At 44.3% G+C, this 20,520-nt stretch overlaps 1 protein-coding gene across 10 annotated transcripts in view; it reads left to right on the forward strand.

Annotated features, from left to right (window-relative positions):
- Positions 1 to 20,520, forward strand: part of LOC139270224 (receptor-type tyrosine-protein phosphatase delta-like) — a 2,930,110-nt gene that overhangs the window by 2,793,052 nt on the left and 116,538 nt on the right. For all 10 annotated transcript variants that reach the window (XM_070888421.1, XM_070888423.1, XM_070888432.1 and 7 more), the window contains 3 exons: positions 2,564 to 2,776; positions 10,866 to 11,026; positions 14,307 to 14,419. In XM_070888421.1, the coding sequence (XP_070744522.1) occupies positions 2,564 to 2,776; positions 10,866 to 11,026; positions 14,307 to 14,419 (487 nt within the window). The remainder of the gene's footprint in view (positions 1 to 2,563; positions 2,777 to 10,865; positions 11,027 to 14,306; positions 14,420 to 20,520) is intronic.

The raw sequence follows: 20,520 nt of genomic DNA on the forward strand, positions 1-20,520 counted from the left end.
AGGAAACACAGCAGTCAATTTACACATAGCAAGCTCCCACAAACAGCAATGATAACCAAATAATCTGTTTTTTTAGGTGTTGGTTGAGGGATACGTATCGAGCAGAACATCAGGAGAACTCTCTTGCTCTTCTTCTCCCATGGCAAATTTTATGTCCACTTAAGAGAGCTGACGAAGCCTCAGTTTAACATCTCATCCAAAAGACAGCACCTCTAACAATGCAGCACTCCCTCAGTAGTGCACGAGTGTACCAGCCTCAGTTTTGTGCTCAAGTCTCTGGAGTGGGACTTGAACCCACAGCCATGGGTTAAGAGATGAGAGTGCTACTCACTGTGCCACAGCTAACACTGTATGACACATACAGCAACTTCAACCCCATTTTCACAATTCTCAGTATAGCCTACAGCCTATAAATTACTAATACTGGCAATTGATTAATAAGCATTTAATAAATTCCCATTATTTTCCTCTCCACAATTTAATGGGAGACGTTAACTCATTTTAATGGGTCAACATCTCGACAAAAAAAGCATTCAGAGTTGTGTTCCACAAGCATGTTCAGTGTTTGTCCACAATTTGCACCAGCAATAATTTCCAGGCAACAACAATGGCCCGGATTTTGTGGTCAGCGGCAAATTGATGGCGCTCGCTGTTGACCTCAAAGAAAGCTGCTCACAAATGTTTTGAGGGCTCGAGAGCATCGATTTTCCCCAGTTCCGACATAACTTTCATTCTGACGCCATCGAAAGGGGATCTGTGGCGCCCAGGAGCAATGAAGTCATCAAGCAGGCTGAGCAGCCCATCAGATTGAAGAATTCTCACAGACAGCAAATCCAGAAGTAAAAAACACTAACATTCACATTATAATCATTTTACAGAAAGCGAAATAAAGATTGGGACATACACATGAGATCAAGGTAGAAGCTGAAATATCATAAACAAACTTAAAAAAGTAAAAAATAATTTTTATTATTTTAAAAATCACGGAATATTTATTCTGAAATGGAGGGAATGACACTCTACACATAAAATTCATATTTCAGGGCCAGAGAGGTTGTTCAGCAGTACTTATGACTTAGTACGCCATTAAAACTCAGTTACATCTCATTCTAGAAGGCTTAACATTTTGAATGGTTTGTACAGCGAGAATAGTGCGTAAAAAGTTCAAGTTCACGTCAAATCACTGATTCTGTGCTGATTGCGTCTGCGAAGACAGCAACAGTGCCCCCTGTGGAGGAGTAGGGTATCTCTGACAGCAACTTCCCGATTTCCGCGCTTAACTGCGCAAGTGCGGATGCCAGAATTTGCTGTCAGTTTTACACAGTAATGACAGTGGCACTGACAGTTTTGCCGTCATTACAAATGCAAATTCCGGGGCCAATATGTTCACCTTCAGGTCCCCACATTAAACCAGAATGAAGTCACTGGTATAGATTTTCAGTTTGCTGCTTGGATGTAAACCTGGTGTTTATAGACACCACCTGATTTTCGTTTTGTGAGAGGGGTAATCAGATACCTCCTAAGCAAAACAGGCTGAGCAGACCAATCCCTTCTCTGTGGCAGAAATCCCCAACATTTCTACCAGTGGAGCAGGAGAAATAGAAATAGAAATGAACGCAGAAACTGCCACATATTTCCATGTTGAACCACACAGAAGACTGAAATATATTTGCACTGCCGAGCCTACACAAGACATTGACCTGTGAGCAGCTGTTTATGGTGAAGTCCAGCTCCACATTTTAAAGCTCACACTGCAGAGGGCTTTTCTGAATCTGCACAAATGATGTATATATTTAACTCCAGCTCCAGGTGTGGCCTGTTTGATGATCAATGTTGATATGTTTTGCACAAGTCCAAGAACTGCAATAACAAACTATCCAAATGCCCCAGTGTCCAGCATACATTGTAGTGAATGTCAGATGTTTCATTTATTTTGTTGGTACGATTGGCAAATAATTGTAACAACTAGTGCTCAGTGAAAAAATACTTGAACAAAAGCAAAATGCTGCGGATGCTGGAATCCGAAATAAAAACAGAAAATGCTGGAAATCTCAGCAGGTCAGGCAGCATCTGTGGAGAGAAACAGAGTTAACGTTTCAGGTCTGTGACCCTTCGTCAGAACTGGAAAAATTTGAGAGGCAACAGGTTCTTAAGCAAGCGCGGGAGGGGAGGAAAGAACAAAAGGGAAGCTCTGTGACAGGGTGGAAGGCAGAAGAGATTTAAGAGACAAAAGGGACGATGGGCAAAAATGGCACAAGTTAAGAAACAAAACATGAATCTAGATGGGGTGTGAATGGCAGAATCATCAGCTGCTGTGGGAAAGAGAAAAAAAGATGGGGGATGTTGTAAAAAAGGAGGAGGAAAGGGGAAAAAGTATGGGCAGAGGTTATGGCCTGAAGTTGTTGAACTCGATGGTGAGTCTAGACTGAAATGTTGAGTTTAAGATGCTGAGTTCAAGAAATACTTGAAGTTCAGCTCAGCAGAGAAACTGTTCATTGTCCATGCTGCAGCAGTGTTGCACATTAAAATAATAATTTAACTGAGTCAATTTTTTCTTTTCCAGTTACTGAAAGAAATTACCAGGAAACGAAGAAGTATTCGTCTAAGGAGGCACACAGATGTCCTTAAGCCATATATTGCAGCCCACTTTGAGGTTCTTCCCAATGAGTTTACTCTTGGTGATCGCCTGTTTTACAATGGATTTGAAAACAAGCGCCTCCAAAGTGGACAAGAATACGTTTTCTTTATTTTAGCTGTTCTCGACAGCTCAGAATCTGTAAGTTTCATTTAATTCATTCCAGTTCGGTGTGCTCCATGCATAGCTGTGTTGTTAAAAAAAAAATGAACAATGTGTTTCATTCTATTGAATCCTATAGAATACAAAGTAAATCGTTTCAGGGTAGAATCATGCATAATCAATTTATGGAGAAGGTAAATATGATGGATTTACAATGTCAGGATTCATTGGTGTACTTATGTTTAAAGTAAGGGAAATATTCCAGTTCTACTAATTTGCTTAGTTTTTTAAAAAATTCTTTAGTACATTAAAGGCGCAGAAATTGCATTCGAAGACTTCTAACCCGTTTACCTGGTGGCCTGGTGGGTTTGGAGACTTGCGGTCCTGGGCCTCGACGCAAAGGCCTGTGTAGAGGCCCACGTATCCCAGGGGCGCAGATACTTCATACACATCCCTGGGATCAGGTGGGCCGGCCCAACCAATCCAAGTAGGAGTATCCCCATTCATATTTGTGCTGAGTTCCGTATGTATGAAATCACCATAAGTATGAATGTGAATACCCCAAAAATACATTTTTAAAAATCACATTTAAAATTAATCAAAGTGGAATTTAAGACATTATTTAAAACAAACATTTAATTTTTAGAAAAATAAATTTACATATTTTAAAGGGTCTAAAAATAAACTTACCTTATTTAACAGGATTTTAAATGTTTAAATAATTTAAAAAATTGTCTTTTTCTGTCCTTTAAAAGTCTTACGCTGATAAAAGCAGGCCTTTATGAGTCATACGAATTTCAAGGGTATTCGCTGGGCAGAAGTTGAGCAAATAGCCCAACTCTCCGCCCGCAGAGGACCTTTACTTCCAGATGCGTGCGATCTGTCAAGAGGATTCTTGGCAGATCGCAGGATCTGGGTTTAGGCGCATGCTCTTCGCCTGCCTAAACCTGGAACTTGGGGCCCTATGGCGGGTGCGCGCCTCGTATGCACCCGTAGGGGCCGCGAATTCTGGGCCAAATGTCAAAGAACAGTGGATAAGATACCCACACTTCAGGCATTTAGAATTAAATATTGTGATCTCGTTCTGTATTTAAAACTTTTCTGTGCTGGTCTTTTGCTCTGATCTGCCATGTACAAAATAACCAAACTAAACCTTCTTGTAGAATAGAAGGCAAATGATATAATACTAATCGTGGCACAAAATGCATGAGATATATGACACATCCATATGGGGATAGTATTACCACACAATCTTACCTTTGATGTTGATCTTTTCATTAAATTCATTAAAGCAAGCTGAAAAAGTGAAGTTATTAAATTTGTGATAATTGTGAAAACCCTAAATCACCATACATAAGGATTACCCAATCAGCATTTATTTAGAGATATTGAAATGTTGCATCATCATTCATGCAGACTCCACTTGCAAACATGAATTGCCAGGATTCTCGGAGGAAATTAATTTGATGCACTGTTCCTTTAATACAATTTGTACCTGGATGGTGAACTCCACGCCCTACCTGCCTCGCCCCCTCCCTGCTGTGCTAAGCCAGTCTGAGACAAGCCACAATTATTCTTCACCCACCGAGATAGCAGATGGATGTATATTGTTTCTTTGTCCAGAGTATTCAAATGTATGCATACATTATTGAGAACTAAGTGACCATTTTTTGGTATTTGTTTACTCGTTGGATTTAGTGGTCCATCAAAGTTCTTGGAACTCTAGAGGTGAAATTTAATTGAATTTATTTTTTTGATTTTTCAATTTACAATGAAAATAAGTTTATGCACTGTTCAACTGATGCTATCTTAAATCAAGACCTAGCCCAGGCTATCTTGGAATTGACCCAATCTCAATTGACCCAAGCCCCAAGTTCATCAAGTGGCTTCTAAATTTGTGTTAACAGCCTCAGATCATTTCCAGTGACAAATAGCCAGAGTATCTGTCTTTGTTACCTTCCATTATTGTGCAGCATGTCCACAAGTGATATCTATCCCACATTCAGCACACTAGCTAGTTGTAATCAACTTGAACATTATAAGGAAACTTGGCCACAATAAGGTTCAAGCTTGATTCATCTTGTTGCAGTGAGATCTTGGGATCCAGTTCAATGAAGCATTCTTCCACCTTCAGATTGAACAGAGAATGAAGAATGATCAGGGAACTCCTTTTGTATTGGTCAAGCCGAGGGAGAAAATATCAGCACCCTCTGATCTCATGCAACCTTCTCCAGCATCTGTCACAAATCAGCTTACCGTTGATATTTGGTAACGTAACTATCACTAATTAACACTGGTGCTGGCTAAATGACCCGGGATTCACAATGGCCGCTGAGGAATTTTCATCATCTTCATAGAAACATAGAAATTAGGTGCAGGAGTAGGCCATACGGCCCTTTGAGCCTGCACTACCATTCAATATGATCATGGCTGATCATGCAACTTCAGTACCCCAGTCCTGCTTTCTCTTCATACTCCTTGATCCCGTTAGCCATAAGGGCCACATCTAACTCTCTTTTGAATATATCTAACAAACTGGCCTCAACAAGTTTCTGTGGTAGAGAGCTCCACAGGTTCACAATTCTCTGAGTGAAGAAGTTTCTCCTCATCTCGATCCTAAATGGCTTACCTCTTATCCTTAGACTGTGACCCCTGGTTCTGGACTTCCCCAACATCGGGAACATTCTTCCTGCATCTAACCTGTCCAATCCCGTCAGAATTTTATATGTTTCTATGAGATCCCCTCTCATTCTTCGAAATTCCTTGCGGTACCCCACTAGTCACTGCCTACCATTCTGAAAAGGACCGGTTTATTCCTATTCTTTGCTTCCTGTCTGCCAACCAGTTCTCTATCCACGTCAATACCATGTGCTTTAATTTTGCACACTAATCTCTTGTATGGGACCTTGTCAAAAGCCTTTTGAAAGTTCAAATACACCACATCCACTGGTTCTTCCTTGTCCACTCTACTAGTTACATCCTCAAAAAACTCTAGAAGATTTGTCAAGCATGATTTCCCTTTCATAAATCCATGCTGACTTGGACCGATTCTGTCACTGCTTTCCAAATGCGCTGCTATTACATTTTTACAACTGATTCCAACATTTTCCCCACTTCTGATGTCAGACTAACAAGCATGATCTTTGCCACTATTGGAAGGCGTTGTCTTAGCAACTAAAACAACATTGATCTTGGTTTACTTCTAACCTATGCTGCAGCTGGACACAACCCCAGCTGTGCCACATTCTACTATATATCTCAGCACGTCAGGAGATCAATCCTGAATCATCAATCCCAACAATCCTCCAAACCCTTTCTTAATTTCCCGTAAATACAGATTATTTACAAGCTTCAAGAAGACAGTCATTCTAGTAACCCCCCCCCAACACTGATCCAGGAAGTCATGGGGCTTGAAATTTGTCTCGGGCAGTGGCAGCAATGGAACTGAAATTGAGGTGTTGCGTATAACGGGCGGCCGATCTGATATCACCTGAGACAAATTTCTAGGCCTTGGTGCTTGGACCTTCCAGGCCTTATCACCCCCAATCTATAAGGATCCACTTAGGGAAGGTTTTCTGATCAAGGTCAGGTTTGACACAACACCTGTGACAACGCTCTTGAAGGCTACCTGAGAAGAATGGGGGTTCCAGCAATCAGTGCGAACAACACTGTTGGATTCTGGGAAAGCTTACACTGTGCAGGTCTAGAAAACTAATTTGAAGCACTTTGCTGGCTTGTAATGTGAATGTCATTTCAAAGACTGGGGTGTAATATGCCAGTGACTCCTTCATGTCTTCACATGCCGCTTGTGAAGTGACTTCACCCATGCCCTCTGATAGTCTATGTTTCTGTTATTTCTGCTTGTCGTCCACTCCTGACAGTATAGCAGTGGGTGAACACCTCATGGTGTCACCGTTTGCAAAGAACGCACTGTGTACACATTCGTTTCTCAAGAGGTCTGTACATGGGATTTGAATCTGATTCTGAGCAAACTAATGTCAGAACTTTTTGAACCCACGGGTTCCTGTGAGCTTCCATTTCTTTCCTTTAAGACACTTCTTCATTGGATCCTTCATCATCAAGATTCTGCAAATTGCACGTGTTTGTGATTGATCCACAACCTTTAGATATTTTTTCCCACCTGTCACTAATGTGAGTGGAAAATGTCTGGTCCCAAAGAGTAAATTCCCCAATCCTGTGTTCACAGTGGGAGCCACGCTCAAAGAGTGGAACATGGTAACGCTGATTCTCCAACTCACTTTCCCTTTGAGAATGGCCTGGCGCACAGGGTCGGTGAACTTACCCTCTAGTCCCAACAGGCTTTTGAGGAGGTACCGAAACAGCAAAGATCTTTTGACCCAGAGGAATGGTCCTTTCGAGTATAAAGAGCTTTCTTTTAGTCAGTCTAGCCGATGTTTGGTTTCATTTCAGAAACCGGTTACTCAACAGCAATTAGCAAACTGGGTAGTTGAATGTGTCACAGCACAACAGGAAAATATAGAATTCACTTGACCATGTGAAAGATTCCTCTCAGTGACATCTTTAAGACAGTAATCTGAAGCAGACTGTAATGTATTTGCTTCACGGGTTCTTTGCTTAAGAATTCATAGCAACACATTGCTATTAAGAACGAGTTGGTTTATTAACAAAGGTTTAACAATCACACAACACGTTACCAGTTCATCCACTAGGCTCATAACTGCATGCCTCATCGTGGATGACCGCGACTCAGTTGACTGGGGTTTTTATTGTGTCTTGTGAACATCACGTGACTGACTAAGCAACCCACAATGCAACAGCTCTACAAATATTTTAAGTAGAATTTAAAGCCGAGTGCCCCCTTATTAAAGGGACACTAGAGCAGCCAACTTAACAAATATAATTTACAGTGAATTTAAACGAATCAAATTCAAATTTGGTTGCCGGGGGTGATGATGCAGTCCAGTCCCTCCGGAGCCCACCTCTCGCGGAAGGCCGTGAGCGTACCGGTGGACACCGCGTGCTCAATCTCCAGGGACACCCTGGACCAGATGTAACCACAGAAGAGAGGCAGGCAGTTGGGCTGAATGACCCCCTCGACCGCCTGCTGCCTGGACCGGCTGATGGCCCCCTTGGCCGTGCCCAGGAGCAGTCCTACAAGGAGGCCTTCGGACCTACCCGCTCCCCTCCGCAAAGGGTGTCCAAAGATCAGGAGTGTGCGACTGAAGTGCAGCCAGAATTTGAGGAGCAGCCCCTTCAAATAATGGAACAGGGGCTGCAACCTCGCACATTCAATAAAAACATGGAACACGGACTCCTCCAGACCGCAGAAATTGCAGGCGGCCTAGGAGCCCGTGAACCCACTTAAAAATTTATTGCACAGGACTACTCCATGCACCACCCTCCAGGCCAAGTCCCCAATAAATAGGGGGAGGACTCCCGCGTAGAGTGCGCTCCATTTTGGATCCCCGCCTCCTCTGGACGGCAAGATTGTGCGCAACAGTTCTACAACTCTTTTGGAGTAAACCATAAGTAAACATTAAATCAAGTGCCCCCCGATCCGGGGGACACTCCAGACGCTTTTCAACTGCCCTTTTTTTGTGGTTTTTTTTGTAATTTTTTTGGGGCATTAAAATCATAAATTTTACAAGTGCCCCCTATAAAAGGGAGGGGGACACTAAAACCGGCAATTAAAACAAATGAAACTTTAAAACATATAAAATCAAATTAAAATTTGGTTGCCTGGGGTAATAATGCACTCCAGTCTCTCCGGCGCCCACCTCTCGCGGAAGGCCACGAGCGTACCGGTGGACACCGCGTGCTCCATCTCCAAGGACACCCTGGCGCGGATGTACGCGCGGAAGAGAGGCAGGCAGTCGGGCTGAACGACCGCCCACTGCCTGGACCGGCTGATGGCACCCTTGGCCATGCCCAGGAGCAGTCCTATGAGGAGGCCCTCGGACCTACCCGCTCCCCTCTGCACAGGGTGCCCAAAGATCAGGAGAGTGGGACTGAAATGCAGCCAGAAATTGAGGAGCAGCCCCTTTAAATAATGGAACAGGGGCTGCAACCTCGCACATTCAATAAAAACGTGGAACACGGACTCTTCCAGACCGCAGAAATTGCAGGCGGCCTAGGCGCCCGTGAACCGATTTAAAAATGTATTGCACGGGACTGCTCCGTGCACCACCCTCCAGGCCAAGTCCCCGATAAATAGTGGGAGGACTCCCGCGTAGAGTGCACTCCATCAGGGACCCCCACCTCCTCCGGACGGCAAGATTGTGCGCAACAGTTCTACAAACCTTTGTGCATGCTCACAGGTGCATACATAGCACAGACGACTTGCTTTCATCAAGTATTATTGGCTTGATTTGACAGCTCAAGGTGATGAGTACCTTGCTACTGATGCTGTGCTCCAAACTAGCTTGAAGAATCCCACCATGAACATTTTTACTACCTTGATGTACTTGCTTTTGTCATGTGGCGGTTGAATGAATAAGGAGAAATGACTGACTCTCAGTAGAATTTTTCTCATGAGTGAAAGAAGTTTTCTCCTCGGTCACACTGGCTACTCTTCATTTTCTTTCTGACTTGACAAGGCTTGGAGCCACGCTGTTCCCTTACATTTTGTAATTTTCTAGTTACTGTTACCTTTTGCGAGTTCCTCCGGTCTGCCGCCTACAAGGGTTAAAGAACTGATGTTCTGCCTCAGATTGAGGCTGTGGCACAGCAAGGTGGATGCAAATTTTCTGAAAGGGACTGTTGGTGTTCTAGATGGTTGCAATTCTTGGTTGCAAGAGTTCAATGGGTTCAAAACAGTGAGAAAGATTCTTTCTACCTCTCATTTTCCTTTTTAATACTGCAAATGTTACATAACTAAAATGAGAACTTTTGCAATGAAATGTGTTAATCGTCTATATCTGGTTAGGAATTAAGGGGTGTCACTCTGCGAAGATAAAACCTTGTGAGTTTATTAGAAACATATGAATTGTTAGATGTAAAAGACCAAGGTCCATCTAGTTTGTCTTCTACCATCCGGATAGTCACATGATGCAATAAAAATTGAGTTGTTGATAAATAAGAGCAATCCTGCAATTTTTTGCAGGATCAAAGTTTTTAATATTGTATTAACAACCTTCTTTGCCTAATTTTTCATTCTCACAATGTGATTTATTTGATTTCAAAGGCCTTAAATTTCTTGGGGGTGAAATTGCCTTTTTAAAAGCCCATTAGCGCCTCTGGGGGAAGTGGGGGGGGCACTACTGCCTTCCCGGGAAATTGTCCGGGAGTTTATGGAGCCGCTCCCCGCGTGCGAAATTGGGTTCCGCCTCCTTTGAGGGGCAGCAAGTCGAATTCATTGGCGGGGACAGGCACAGAAAGTCCCGACCCCAGATGGTTACCGCCCCCAATTGAGGCGCAGAGCTATTTCGCCTGCCTTCTCTGCCACAATGGTGACAGACGGGCTGTGGCTTGGCCTGCCCATCATTTGCATCCCTGACCCTGGTGCATCCGTCAGAGCCAGGACCATTTATATATCGGTGCCCGTGTCTTTTCCAGCTGGGGTATCATCCTCAGTTGAGGAGGGTGAATACTCACTGCAGCGCCTTGCTGGAACGTCAGTGGGCTGGCTCTGACACCCGATTCATTTTTTTTTTAAACAATTGCTTGCTTTCAATTTGGCCAACTTCCATACTACAGGCGATCAATCTGCGACTGATTGCAGTAGAGAAACCGAGCTTTTAAATTTTAACTACACACCTACAATGCTTTTAGCAGCACTGGATGCCAGGGATACATGGTTATCCCTTGCACTCAGCATCGCTCGGGTGCAAATGGCAGGATATATGTCACCTAAAATTTTTATCTCATTTGCACAGCATCTTGATGCACCCGGCATTATGAATGGGTGTGTTATGCAATTGCCCCTAACTCCTGCACGCATTATGACAGGTGAATAAAAGATTGTGGACCCAGCGTGATGGCCCAGATTACAGCAGCTTTATGCCGATTTACCAGACTAAATTCATGGTGCAAATTCTTAATTCCTTTAAATATATAAACGTTCAATTCAATGTATTTCTCATTTGTTTGATTAAGCAGCTCTACTCATTCCTTCTAATCTTTCCTGGTATTCTGAATCACGTTCCAGATGATGTATGCAACAAGTCCTTACTCCGACCCTGTACTGTCAGCGGACCTTGACCCTCAGCCCATGAAAGATGAAGAAGAAGGATTGATATGGGTGGTTGGCCCTGTCTTAGCTGTTGTGTTCATCATCTGCATTGTCATTGCTATCCTCCTGTATAAGAGGTAAGGAAATTAGCACTGTGGATTCAGTGCAGTGCCCTCAGGGAAGGACTGTTTTGCAAAGAAAAAAGAAAGACTGGGATTTATATAGCGCCTTTCACGACTACCGGACGTCTCAAAGCACTTTACAGCCAATGATGTACTTTTGGAGTGTAGTTACTGTTGTAATGTGGGAAACGCGGCAGCCAATTTGCGCACAGCAAGCTCCCACAAACAGCAATGTGGTAATGACCAGATAATCTGTTTTTTTAGTTATGTTGATTGAGGGATAAATATTGTCCAGGACACCGCAGATAACTTCCCTGCTCCTCTTCAAAATAATGCCATGGGATCCTTTATGTCCACTTGAGAGATACGGCACCTCCGACACTCCAGCGCCCCCTCAAAACTGCATTGGAGTATCAGCCTGGATTTTTTTGTGCTCAAGTCCAGGCCCATGTTACCAGTGCAGTAATGGCTACCATTCTGCTGACACATCTAATAACCAATATATACTTTACTGCTGTTGAAGCAACCAAATAAGAACAGTGTCTGAAGTAGTTATCATTTAGTTCCAAACAGTAGTTTCCAAAAACAAGAATCTAGTGAAAACAAGCAGTGAATATTATCACCACAGCAAAGGCACAGAACCTCCCATTTCCCAATACTACAGTCTCTCATCATGGGGGCAGGGGTGGAGGGCAGTGCAGATTCAACCCACCTGATTAAAGTATTTAATCCTACTACATCTAAATTAGTGTGAAGTATCGAATGAGGAGTTGCTCGAGCACATTCATGTTGCTTCAGTCAGTCAAATGTCAAAACCTAACAAATGTACAGTTTGCTGTCAAACTGCTGTACCTAACTCTGAGCTGACCCATTACTCAGGGAATAATCCACTTTTCCCAGCCACATACTGTCAAATGAAAAGCCCCCTCATCCCTTAATGGAGGTGTGCTGTGCTTGGAGCCTGCAGTAAAAGCTCTTTGATGTCGCCACCTCCAGCTTCTGCAATCATTATTTTCTTTGCCTGTGTCAGTTCTATTGCACATCAGACAATTTTGCTTTTACAGATTCTCAGTTGTTGCTAAGTCTAACAACATCGATTCTGTTGTTTCCCTGTGTACTGCAAGCACCTAATAAATGTCGGCATAGTCTCATTTGACATATTAAATTTCCTCCGAGACTGATGATTGGTAAACGTTTAACAATACCAAATTGTACTATCACCACCTCCACTAGAACCATAATTAAGTGTGGCATTTCAGTATACTCTGGCCATAAGTGAATGTGACATTCGAATTGAAATGTTTTTCTGTTGAAGCACGCGTGGTACAGTTTTCTTGGCCTGACCTTTAGTCCTTCATTATACTGCTATTAGAAAGCATTAACTGTACTGATGAACTGTCAGTTCCTAATTTGCATGTTAAGTAACATGTTCCCTGCCAGTAAGACATCTGCAGCGAAGCAAGTATGTTGCCATGGCTGTTGCTCTCCGAATGAGAAGCTAAAATACTGACCTTTCTTTTTTCTTCTCCTGTTGCATTACAATGGGACAGCAAACCTGACAGGTAAGCAAAGATGTAACTGCTGAAAGGGCGGTAGGGATGAACCAGTCTCCTGAGGAAAATAACCCCTACGTTTCACACGAAGAACTCATTGGTTTAACCCTGAAATCATTGTTGTAATCACCCAGAGAGTGGTGAACCTGTGGAATTCTCTACCACAGAAAGTAGTTGAGGCCAAATCACTAAATATATTCAAAAGGGAGTTAGATGAAGTCCTTACTACTCGGGGGATCAAGGGGTATGGCGAGAAGCAGGAAGGGGGTACTGAAGTTGCATGTTCAGCCATGAACTCATTGAATGGTGGTGCAGGCTAGAAGGGCTGAATGGCCTACTCCTGCACCTATTTTCTATGTTTCTATGTTTCTAAAATATTAATGATCTTATCGATGGCCCATAGTCTGGAAACAAGCACAAGAAAAGAAAGACTTGCATTTATATAGCGCCTTTCACAACCACTGGACATCTCAAAGCACTTTACAGCCAATTAAGTACCTTTTGGAGTGCAGTCACTGTTGTGATGTGGGAAACGCAGCAGCCAATTTGCGCACAGCAAGCTCCCACAAAAAGCAATGTGATAATGACCTTATCATCAGGATTTTCTTTAATGTTGATTGAAGGATAAATATTGGCCAGGATACCGGGGATAACTTTCCTGCTCTTCTTCAAAATAGTGCCATGGGATTTTTTCATCCACCTCAGAGAGCAAACGAGGCCTCGGTTTAACGTCTCATCCGAAAGACGGCACCTCCGGCAGTGCAGCACTCCCTCAGCACTGCACTGGGAGTACCAGCCGAGATTTTTGTTCTCCAGTCCCTGGAGTGGGACTTGAACCCACAATCTTCTGACTCAGAAGCCAAAAATTAACTGTTACTGTTTCCTCCAAAGCACTTCATCAGGAAACAGTCTGCCTAAATGTTTAGACTGGACAGTACAAAACCAAAATCTATTACGCACCCGTGACAGCAGCACATGGTGGATGTGTTGCCGGTGGCCCCATCACCACTCCCTCAGTTATATCCTGAAATTTTGTAAAAATGATTTCCATCGTTCACAGAAGCATGCGCTTTATTAATAACTGCCGACGGCAATCAAAGACACATGACCCAGCGGTTTCAGAGCTGCAGTGTGGTAATGTGACTTGCCATCCGGAACATTTTTAGTTCGCCTCTTTTATCATTTTCTACAGTATGCAATTTTTTTTTTAACTCCTTTCCCTAGCAGCGTTTGTAATCTAACAGAAGTCGCTATAAAGTTATCTGGAAAAAAATATGATTACCTGTTTGAGGGAATGGCTTCCTTTTAATAAAAAGAATAGGTAAAATCTATTTTCTGATTTTGTAATACATTTATAGGCATTGCTTCAGTGATCATGCCAGTGGGAAGGAAGGACCCTGACAGACTGTGGCTGAGGAATGTAATTGAATTTAAATGGTACCTATGTATGCAATGTAAATGCCCACAAGCTCCATTTGATGTGGAGGGAGAAAATGGGAAAAAAAACTTTAATTTGTGAAAATAGACATTCCCCACGGAGCAAACCGCAGAAATTGAGAATAAGTTTATCTAATGTTGCTGCAGCAAACTATCAGTCAAACCAAAATTTAACAGGTTGATTTTCATCATTTCTACAGTTAGAAATTTGTGATTATTAATAAATCTGCTTCCTCAGCTCATTTAACTGCATCGCTTTCAGTCTGTCTCCATGACTGCTAACAACAATGTTCCTCTCACTGTAGGAAAAGGACAGAGTCTGACTCAAGAAAAAGCAGTATTCCCAACAGCAAGGAATTACCTTCTCATCATCCCACAGACCCAGTGGAACTGAGACGTCTCAACTTCCAGACCCCAGGTGAGCTGTGGGAAGGTTTTAGTCCAAGCATCTCAGGTTTGTGTTCAGCATGTTTTTATGCGCATTTAAAAAAAAATGAAATGTGACTGCACATGACCCTATCGACTTTTCTCGTCACACGTTCAAAAATGCACTCGGCTACCTCCTGTTGGGTTTAAGATTTATCACCGAAGAGCCTGCAATAAAAAGGAAGGAAAGATAAAGACAAGGCGAGCTGAATGCTTTTTAATCTACTGTGCTGTAGAGTATTGACATTTCCCTGCTCAATCACTGTATGCCACACTGTATGCACGACTGCCCCTATTGTGATATACCCTGAATGAAGAATTTGTTTCAGGTGTCGTAACTTTAGGTGTGCTAAATACGACGAGCAGAAGCTAATCTGGTTGGGACTATTTATTCTTTTCCCCAGCTATTATGCCTGCGAGTATTATTACGCCAGTAACAGTTTTCACCTGGTGTTAAGTACTGTTGGGACTCTGTTCTTTGTAAAAGTATAGTATTTTTAATTCAAAAGTTGTTATCTACCCACACTTCATTGAGTTCTATAAAGGAATGAAGAGGAAAAATAATTGGGGGGCAAATGCGGTCTGAGGCTTCCTTCATACGAACGCTTCCGACCCGAACAAAATGTACGAAAGTACCCGGTGGTCCCAGAGGAATGTAGGATTCCGGTCGGAGTCCTAGATTCGCTGTGCAGCGTACAGGAAGATGCCCTTTAGGTATAAGCTGGAGTCATGTGGGCCTGGACCACCAATCACTCTGCAGTATTCTCATTGATAAAAATGGGAACTCCGTTTGTACGGACTCCCATTACTTTCAATGAGAAAAACCTCTAAAACACCGAAACACAGCATAATAAATAAAACACCTGACATATTTAAAATTAATTGTAATTAAATGTTTCAGAAAAAATATATATTTTGGGGAATTTTTTAAAATGTGTTTTAATAGGGTTAAAAACAAACTTACCTTAATGGACAGAATTTTTAATATAAAAATGAGTGTATAAATTTAATTTTTATATGTTTTAAAAGTGTTACGCTGGTAAAAGTAAGCTATGCGTCTGCTTTTACCAGATGTAAAAGTTTGAAGGACATTCGCTGGGCATGAGTTGGGCAAATAGCCCAATCTCTCCCGCACGGATGTCCTTCTCCCGGGGATGCGTAAGATCTGTACAGAGAAATTTTGACAGGCCGGAAAACCTGGTTTTCGGCGCAAGAATCGGCTTTTGCGAGACCTCGCCGGGTCCATGCGCACTTCGTACAGACCAGGCGAGGCTGGAATTTTAGGCCCAATAAAACGGTGCCTATGTGGCCAAGTAACAGACCAGCCACTTCTCACTGCTGTTTGGTCTGGATTTGAGTGCATGAGGCAGGCTGACAGACCAAGCAAGAATGCAGTGAGTTTCAGAAACTTGTAGCTGGGCATGAGCTGGAATGGCCAGCAACATTTCCCCACCTGACATCTCATCCCAGAGGAATCCAGTCTCCTTTAGCTGAGGCTGGGTTGTTATTGCATTAGATGCCATGGACTAGTCTGTGGCGTATTTGCCAAGTCTCCCAGATGAAGGAGTTAATCATTCAACACACAGGTGGGATAAAACCTCTGGCTACAATGTGACTGAATTCAATTTTTTAAATAACTTGTCAGTGCTAATTAAGCTATTGTTTGAAGCCATGAATTAAGTAGTTTTAGCTCTCGACTTGTGAAAGAGTTGAGATAAGGGGACTGTTTCATCATTGATCTGAGTTTGCAGTTTGATGCAGTGCTCTTTGGGAGGGTTCTTTCACCGAACCAATAATCATAAGACAATGACCGTCCACAATGCAGCATTGATCGTGTCCCAAACACATTATAGATCAGATGTACTTGCTATACACCACAAGTATCAATTTAATCATATGCTAAGCAATGGAGACAAAGCCAAACACCTGTTTTGAAAACAATGTAACTATTTGTACAGCACTTTTGTTGACAGACAGGTGACAAGCCCCGCCCCTGTCAAGCTCCGCTCCCGCCTGAATCATCCCATGCACGTGGGGTCGAGAAGCATGACCTGAGGCTCAGACTCTCCCTACCCTGGCCGGCGTGGGGCCGAGAGCGAGGGAGAGGCTGGGGGAGAGAGAGAGGCCAAAGGGGAGAGAGAGATGCTGGGGAGGGGAGAGAGAGAGAGATTGGGGGGGAGAGTGAGAGAGATTGGGGGGGAGAGTGAGAGAGACTGGGGGGGAGAATGAGAGAGACTGGGGGAGAGAGAGAGGCCAAAGGGGAGGGAGAGAGAGGCTGGGGAGGGGAGAGAGAGAGCCTGGGGGAGAGAGAGAGGCCAAAGGGGAGGGGAGAGAGAGAGGCTGGGGAGGGGAGAGAGAGAGGCTGGGGGAGAGAGAGAGGCCAAAGGGGAGGGGAGAGAGAGAGGCTGGGGAGGGGAGAGAGAGAGGCTGGGGGAGGGAGAGTGAGAGAGACTGGGGGGTAGGGAGAGAGAGGCTGGGGGGGGGGAGAGTGAGAGAGACTGGGGGGGGGAGAGTGAGAGAGACTGGGGGGGGAGAGTGAGAGAGACTGGGGGGGGAGAGTGAGAGAGACTGGGGGGGGGGAGAGTGAGAGAGACTGTGGGGGAGAATGAGAGAGACTGGGGGAGAGAGAGAGGCCAAAGGGGAGGGAGAGAGAGGCTGGGGAGGGGAGAGAGAGAGCCTGGGGGAGAGAGAGAGGCCAAAGGGGAGGGGAGAGAGAGAGGCTGGGGAGGGGAGAGAGAGAGGCTGGGGGAGAGAGAGAGGCCAAAGGGGAGGGGAGAGAGAGAGGCTGGGGAGGGGAGAGAGAGAGGCTGGGGGAGGGAGAGTGAGAGAGACTGGGGGGTAGGGAGAGAGAGGCTGGGGGGGGGAGAGTGAGAGAGACTGGGGGGGGGAGAGTGAGAGAGACTGGGGGGGGAGAGTGAGAGAGACTGGGGGGGAGAGTGAGAGAGACTGGGGGGGGGAGAGTGAGAGAGACTGGGGGGGAGAATGAGAGAGACTGGGGGAGAGAGAGAGGCCAAAGGGGAGGGAGAGAGAGGCTGGGGAGGGGAGAGAGAGAGCCTGGGGGAGAGAGAGAGGCCAAAGGGGAGGGGAGAGAGAGAGGCTGGGGAGGGGAGAGAGAGAGGCTGGGGGAGAGAGAGAGGCCAAAGGGGAGGGGAGAGAGAGAGGCTGGGGAGGGGAGAGAGAGAGGCTGGGGGAGGGAGAGTGAGAGAGACTGGGGGGTAGGGAGAGAGAGGCTGGGGGGGGGAGAGTGAGAGAGACTGGGGGGGGAGAGTGAGAGAGACTGGGGGGGGAGAGTGAGAGAGACTGGGGGGGGAGAGTGAGAGAGACTGGGGGGGGGAGAGTGAGAGAGACTGTGGGGGGAGAGTGAGAGAGACTGGGGGGGGGAGAGTGAGAGAGACTGGAGGGGGGAGAGTGAGAGAGGTTGGAGGAAGAGTGAGGCTGGGGGAACTCCGGGAAGACGGATCACGTTCTTCCAACTCCTTACAAGAGGCATCGTTGGAGTGAATGATATCCAGAAGTCACGACACTGTCACAATAAATCTGTTAACAATCCGTACACAATATCCCATCTATGATGGGGGAGGGGGGGTGGAGGATGCACTTGCACTGGGATAAGGCACTTCGGCTGGGGGAGGGATGCACTTGGATTAGGGTAAGGCACCGGCTGGGGGAGGGGTGTACTTGGACTGGGGTAAGGCACTTTGGTTGGGGGAGGGATATACTTGGACTGGGGTAAGACACTTTGGCTGGCCCTTTCTATCTTCTGGGGAGCTCTGTCGTCTGTCGCTTCAGGAAGTCAAAGTGGATCGAGTTACAATTTGCAAAGTCAGTGAGATCTTGGGATGGGCGGTTCCAGTTACACATTCCTGTGAAACTTCAGGGTTTGGCTTATCCTCCAAGGGGACCAATCAAAAACAAAGGGTGGAGCATGTTGGCCATTTTTGCAGTACAAATAAGCTTGTCCGTTTGAAAATGTAACTAGTGCTGGTACTTTTTATATGGCCTACTTTAAAGTAATACTCAGCTCAAGTCTGACAAAATACAATATTTCCCAGTAATTTAAAGGAATTACATACAAATTAACCCTTAAAGGAATGATCCATAAAAGAAAGAAAACTGGGAGGAGAAGAGATGATACTTGTGTCCAGTAGAAATTGAACCTATGGAGGGGACTGAGTGCTTCAGTGAATGAGAATGCTGCTCTTTTACTCCGAGGACCTGGATTTTAATCTAGGTTAAACTGATGGCATGGAAGTCTTTTGCTGCTGATTAAGCATTCCAAGTGACAGTCAGCCAAGTTACTGGAACAAGTGCTGGTCCACAGAACAAGACAAGACATAGTTCAGCATTTGACTGTCAACACAGGGTTGTGAGTGTGAGAATAAATGACAAGAGTTACTCTGGTAGACACGGGTGCTTTTCTGAGATTGGTGTTAAGACACATTAACTTATATTTTCCAATCAGTCTTATTTTATTGCCAGTAGTAACCCATGGGTACGGCCAGCATCAAAATTATGCTGATTGGAAAATTTCAGCTATCAACCTTGAAATTAGGATATGCACAAATTAGCATACAAATGCTGAACATGTTTGTATGAAGTTCCTTCCTTCCGCTATTTTGACAGAGGTATCAGACCATTTATTATACATGGGTTAACACCTCCATTAAAATAGTGGGAAAAGGAATTCAATACAAACGCATTAAGCATTCATATTCTAATTTTCTTGGAGTGTAATTTCAAGGCCAACATGGGGTTAGCGCAGAAAGAGCTGTACTCTGTATCTGCCTGTGCTATACCTGACCTGAGGCCGCTCAATACTGGGGCTTCAAGTGGAAAGTGTTCTGTTTCGCTTTATTTGTATTTGTCACTTTGATGCAGACAGAAAAACTATCCATCCCTTCTCCCAAAGTGAACGAAATTCTACCTGGCAACACCCCATAACTGCAAACTGCAAATGTCTGATATAGGAATAATCATTCTCTTTTGCAGACCTGGCATTTTGCATGATGACCCCTGTTTGCTTCTGATGCATGGTCAGTGTCAGGCTCAACAGACTAACCACTAACCAACTTGTTTGAGATGACCCTTAGGCGACCTCAAATGCCCAACTTAACAGGAATTGAGGGTACTTTTTCTTCAAATAGAAGAACAGAAACATAAATACTGATTTCCTTTGGAAAATCTTTCTTTCCCCTAAATGGCCGCCTCCTGTTCCTAAAACAATCAATCTGCAGTCGGAGGGCAACTTTCTGTAATTTGATGCTAAGACTCAAAAGTGACACGTTGCAATGAATCTATGACATGAACATGTAGTTTAAAAAAATCTGGAAAAAATATTAACCAGTAATGTGAAAAATGTAGCAGAATCTAATCCACATTTCGGGACTTCAGTAGCATAGTTCAGTAGATGAGGGAGATCCATTCTTTTAAGTGTCTTCAACGTCTGATGTTGTTGTAGGTACTGAGTAATTTATGGAGTTGTGACTGTGACCTGTGCATCTGTTACTAACCTATGTTTATCATTTCCAACTGGCTCTCCCTTTTATAGCCTTAGCCAATAGCTCAGTCCCTTATGCCTCCCTGATTGGCTCTATCTCCTCCCTCTCTAGCTACACTGCTGCTCAGTCTTTATATAATAATAACACTCTCCCACCAACAGCCCCAAAAGGTCTAACCATCTTTGTCTCTATTTTGACATTTGAGCCCTGGATCAAAGTACAATGTCATTGTGATTGTTTTGATGACTTCCGCAGTCATATTGTTCGTCTTTCATGCACGTACACATCACCATGTCTGTGTGTAGTTCTTGAAGCTCCAGCAGTCACTCCGTTAATATTCCTCGCCAGCTGTTAGCTGTTGACGCAAAATCAGTGAAATACTTTCTAACCTTCTCCTGATGGGTGAAGAGATGCGTTAAATTGCCCAAGCAATTAATGAAGGGCAGTGGAGAGTTCCTTGATGAATGTTTACAGCCATAAGGAAAGCTGGCAGGGTATGAGGAGAGCTCCCGAATCTTGCTTCTCTTGGAGAAAGACGTTTATGCCTGCAGTTGATTCAAGGGGTCTGCATTGGGGCACGAGAACTTGACCTTGG

The sequence above is a fragment of the Pristiophorus japonicus genome, chromosome 1 (assembly GCF_044704955.1).
Source record: "Pristiophorus japonicus isolate sPriJap1 chromosome 1, sPriJap1.hap1, whole genome shotgun sequence".
Classification (NCBI taxonomy): Eukaryota; Metazoa; Chordata; class Chondrichthyes; family Pristiophoridae; genus Pristiophorus; species Pristiophorus japonicus.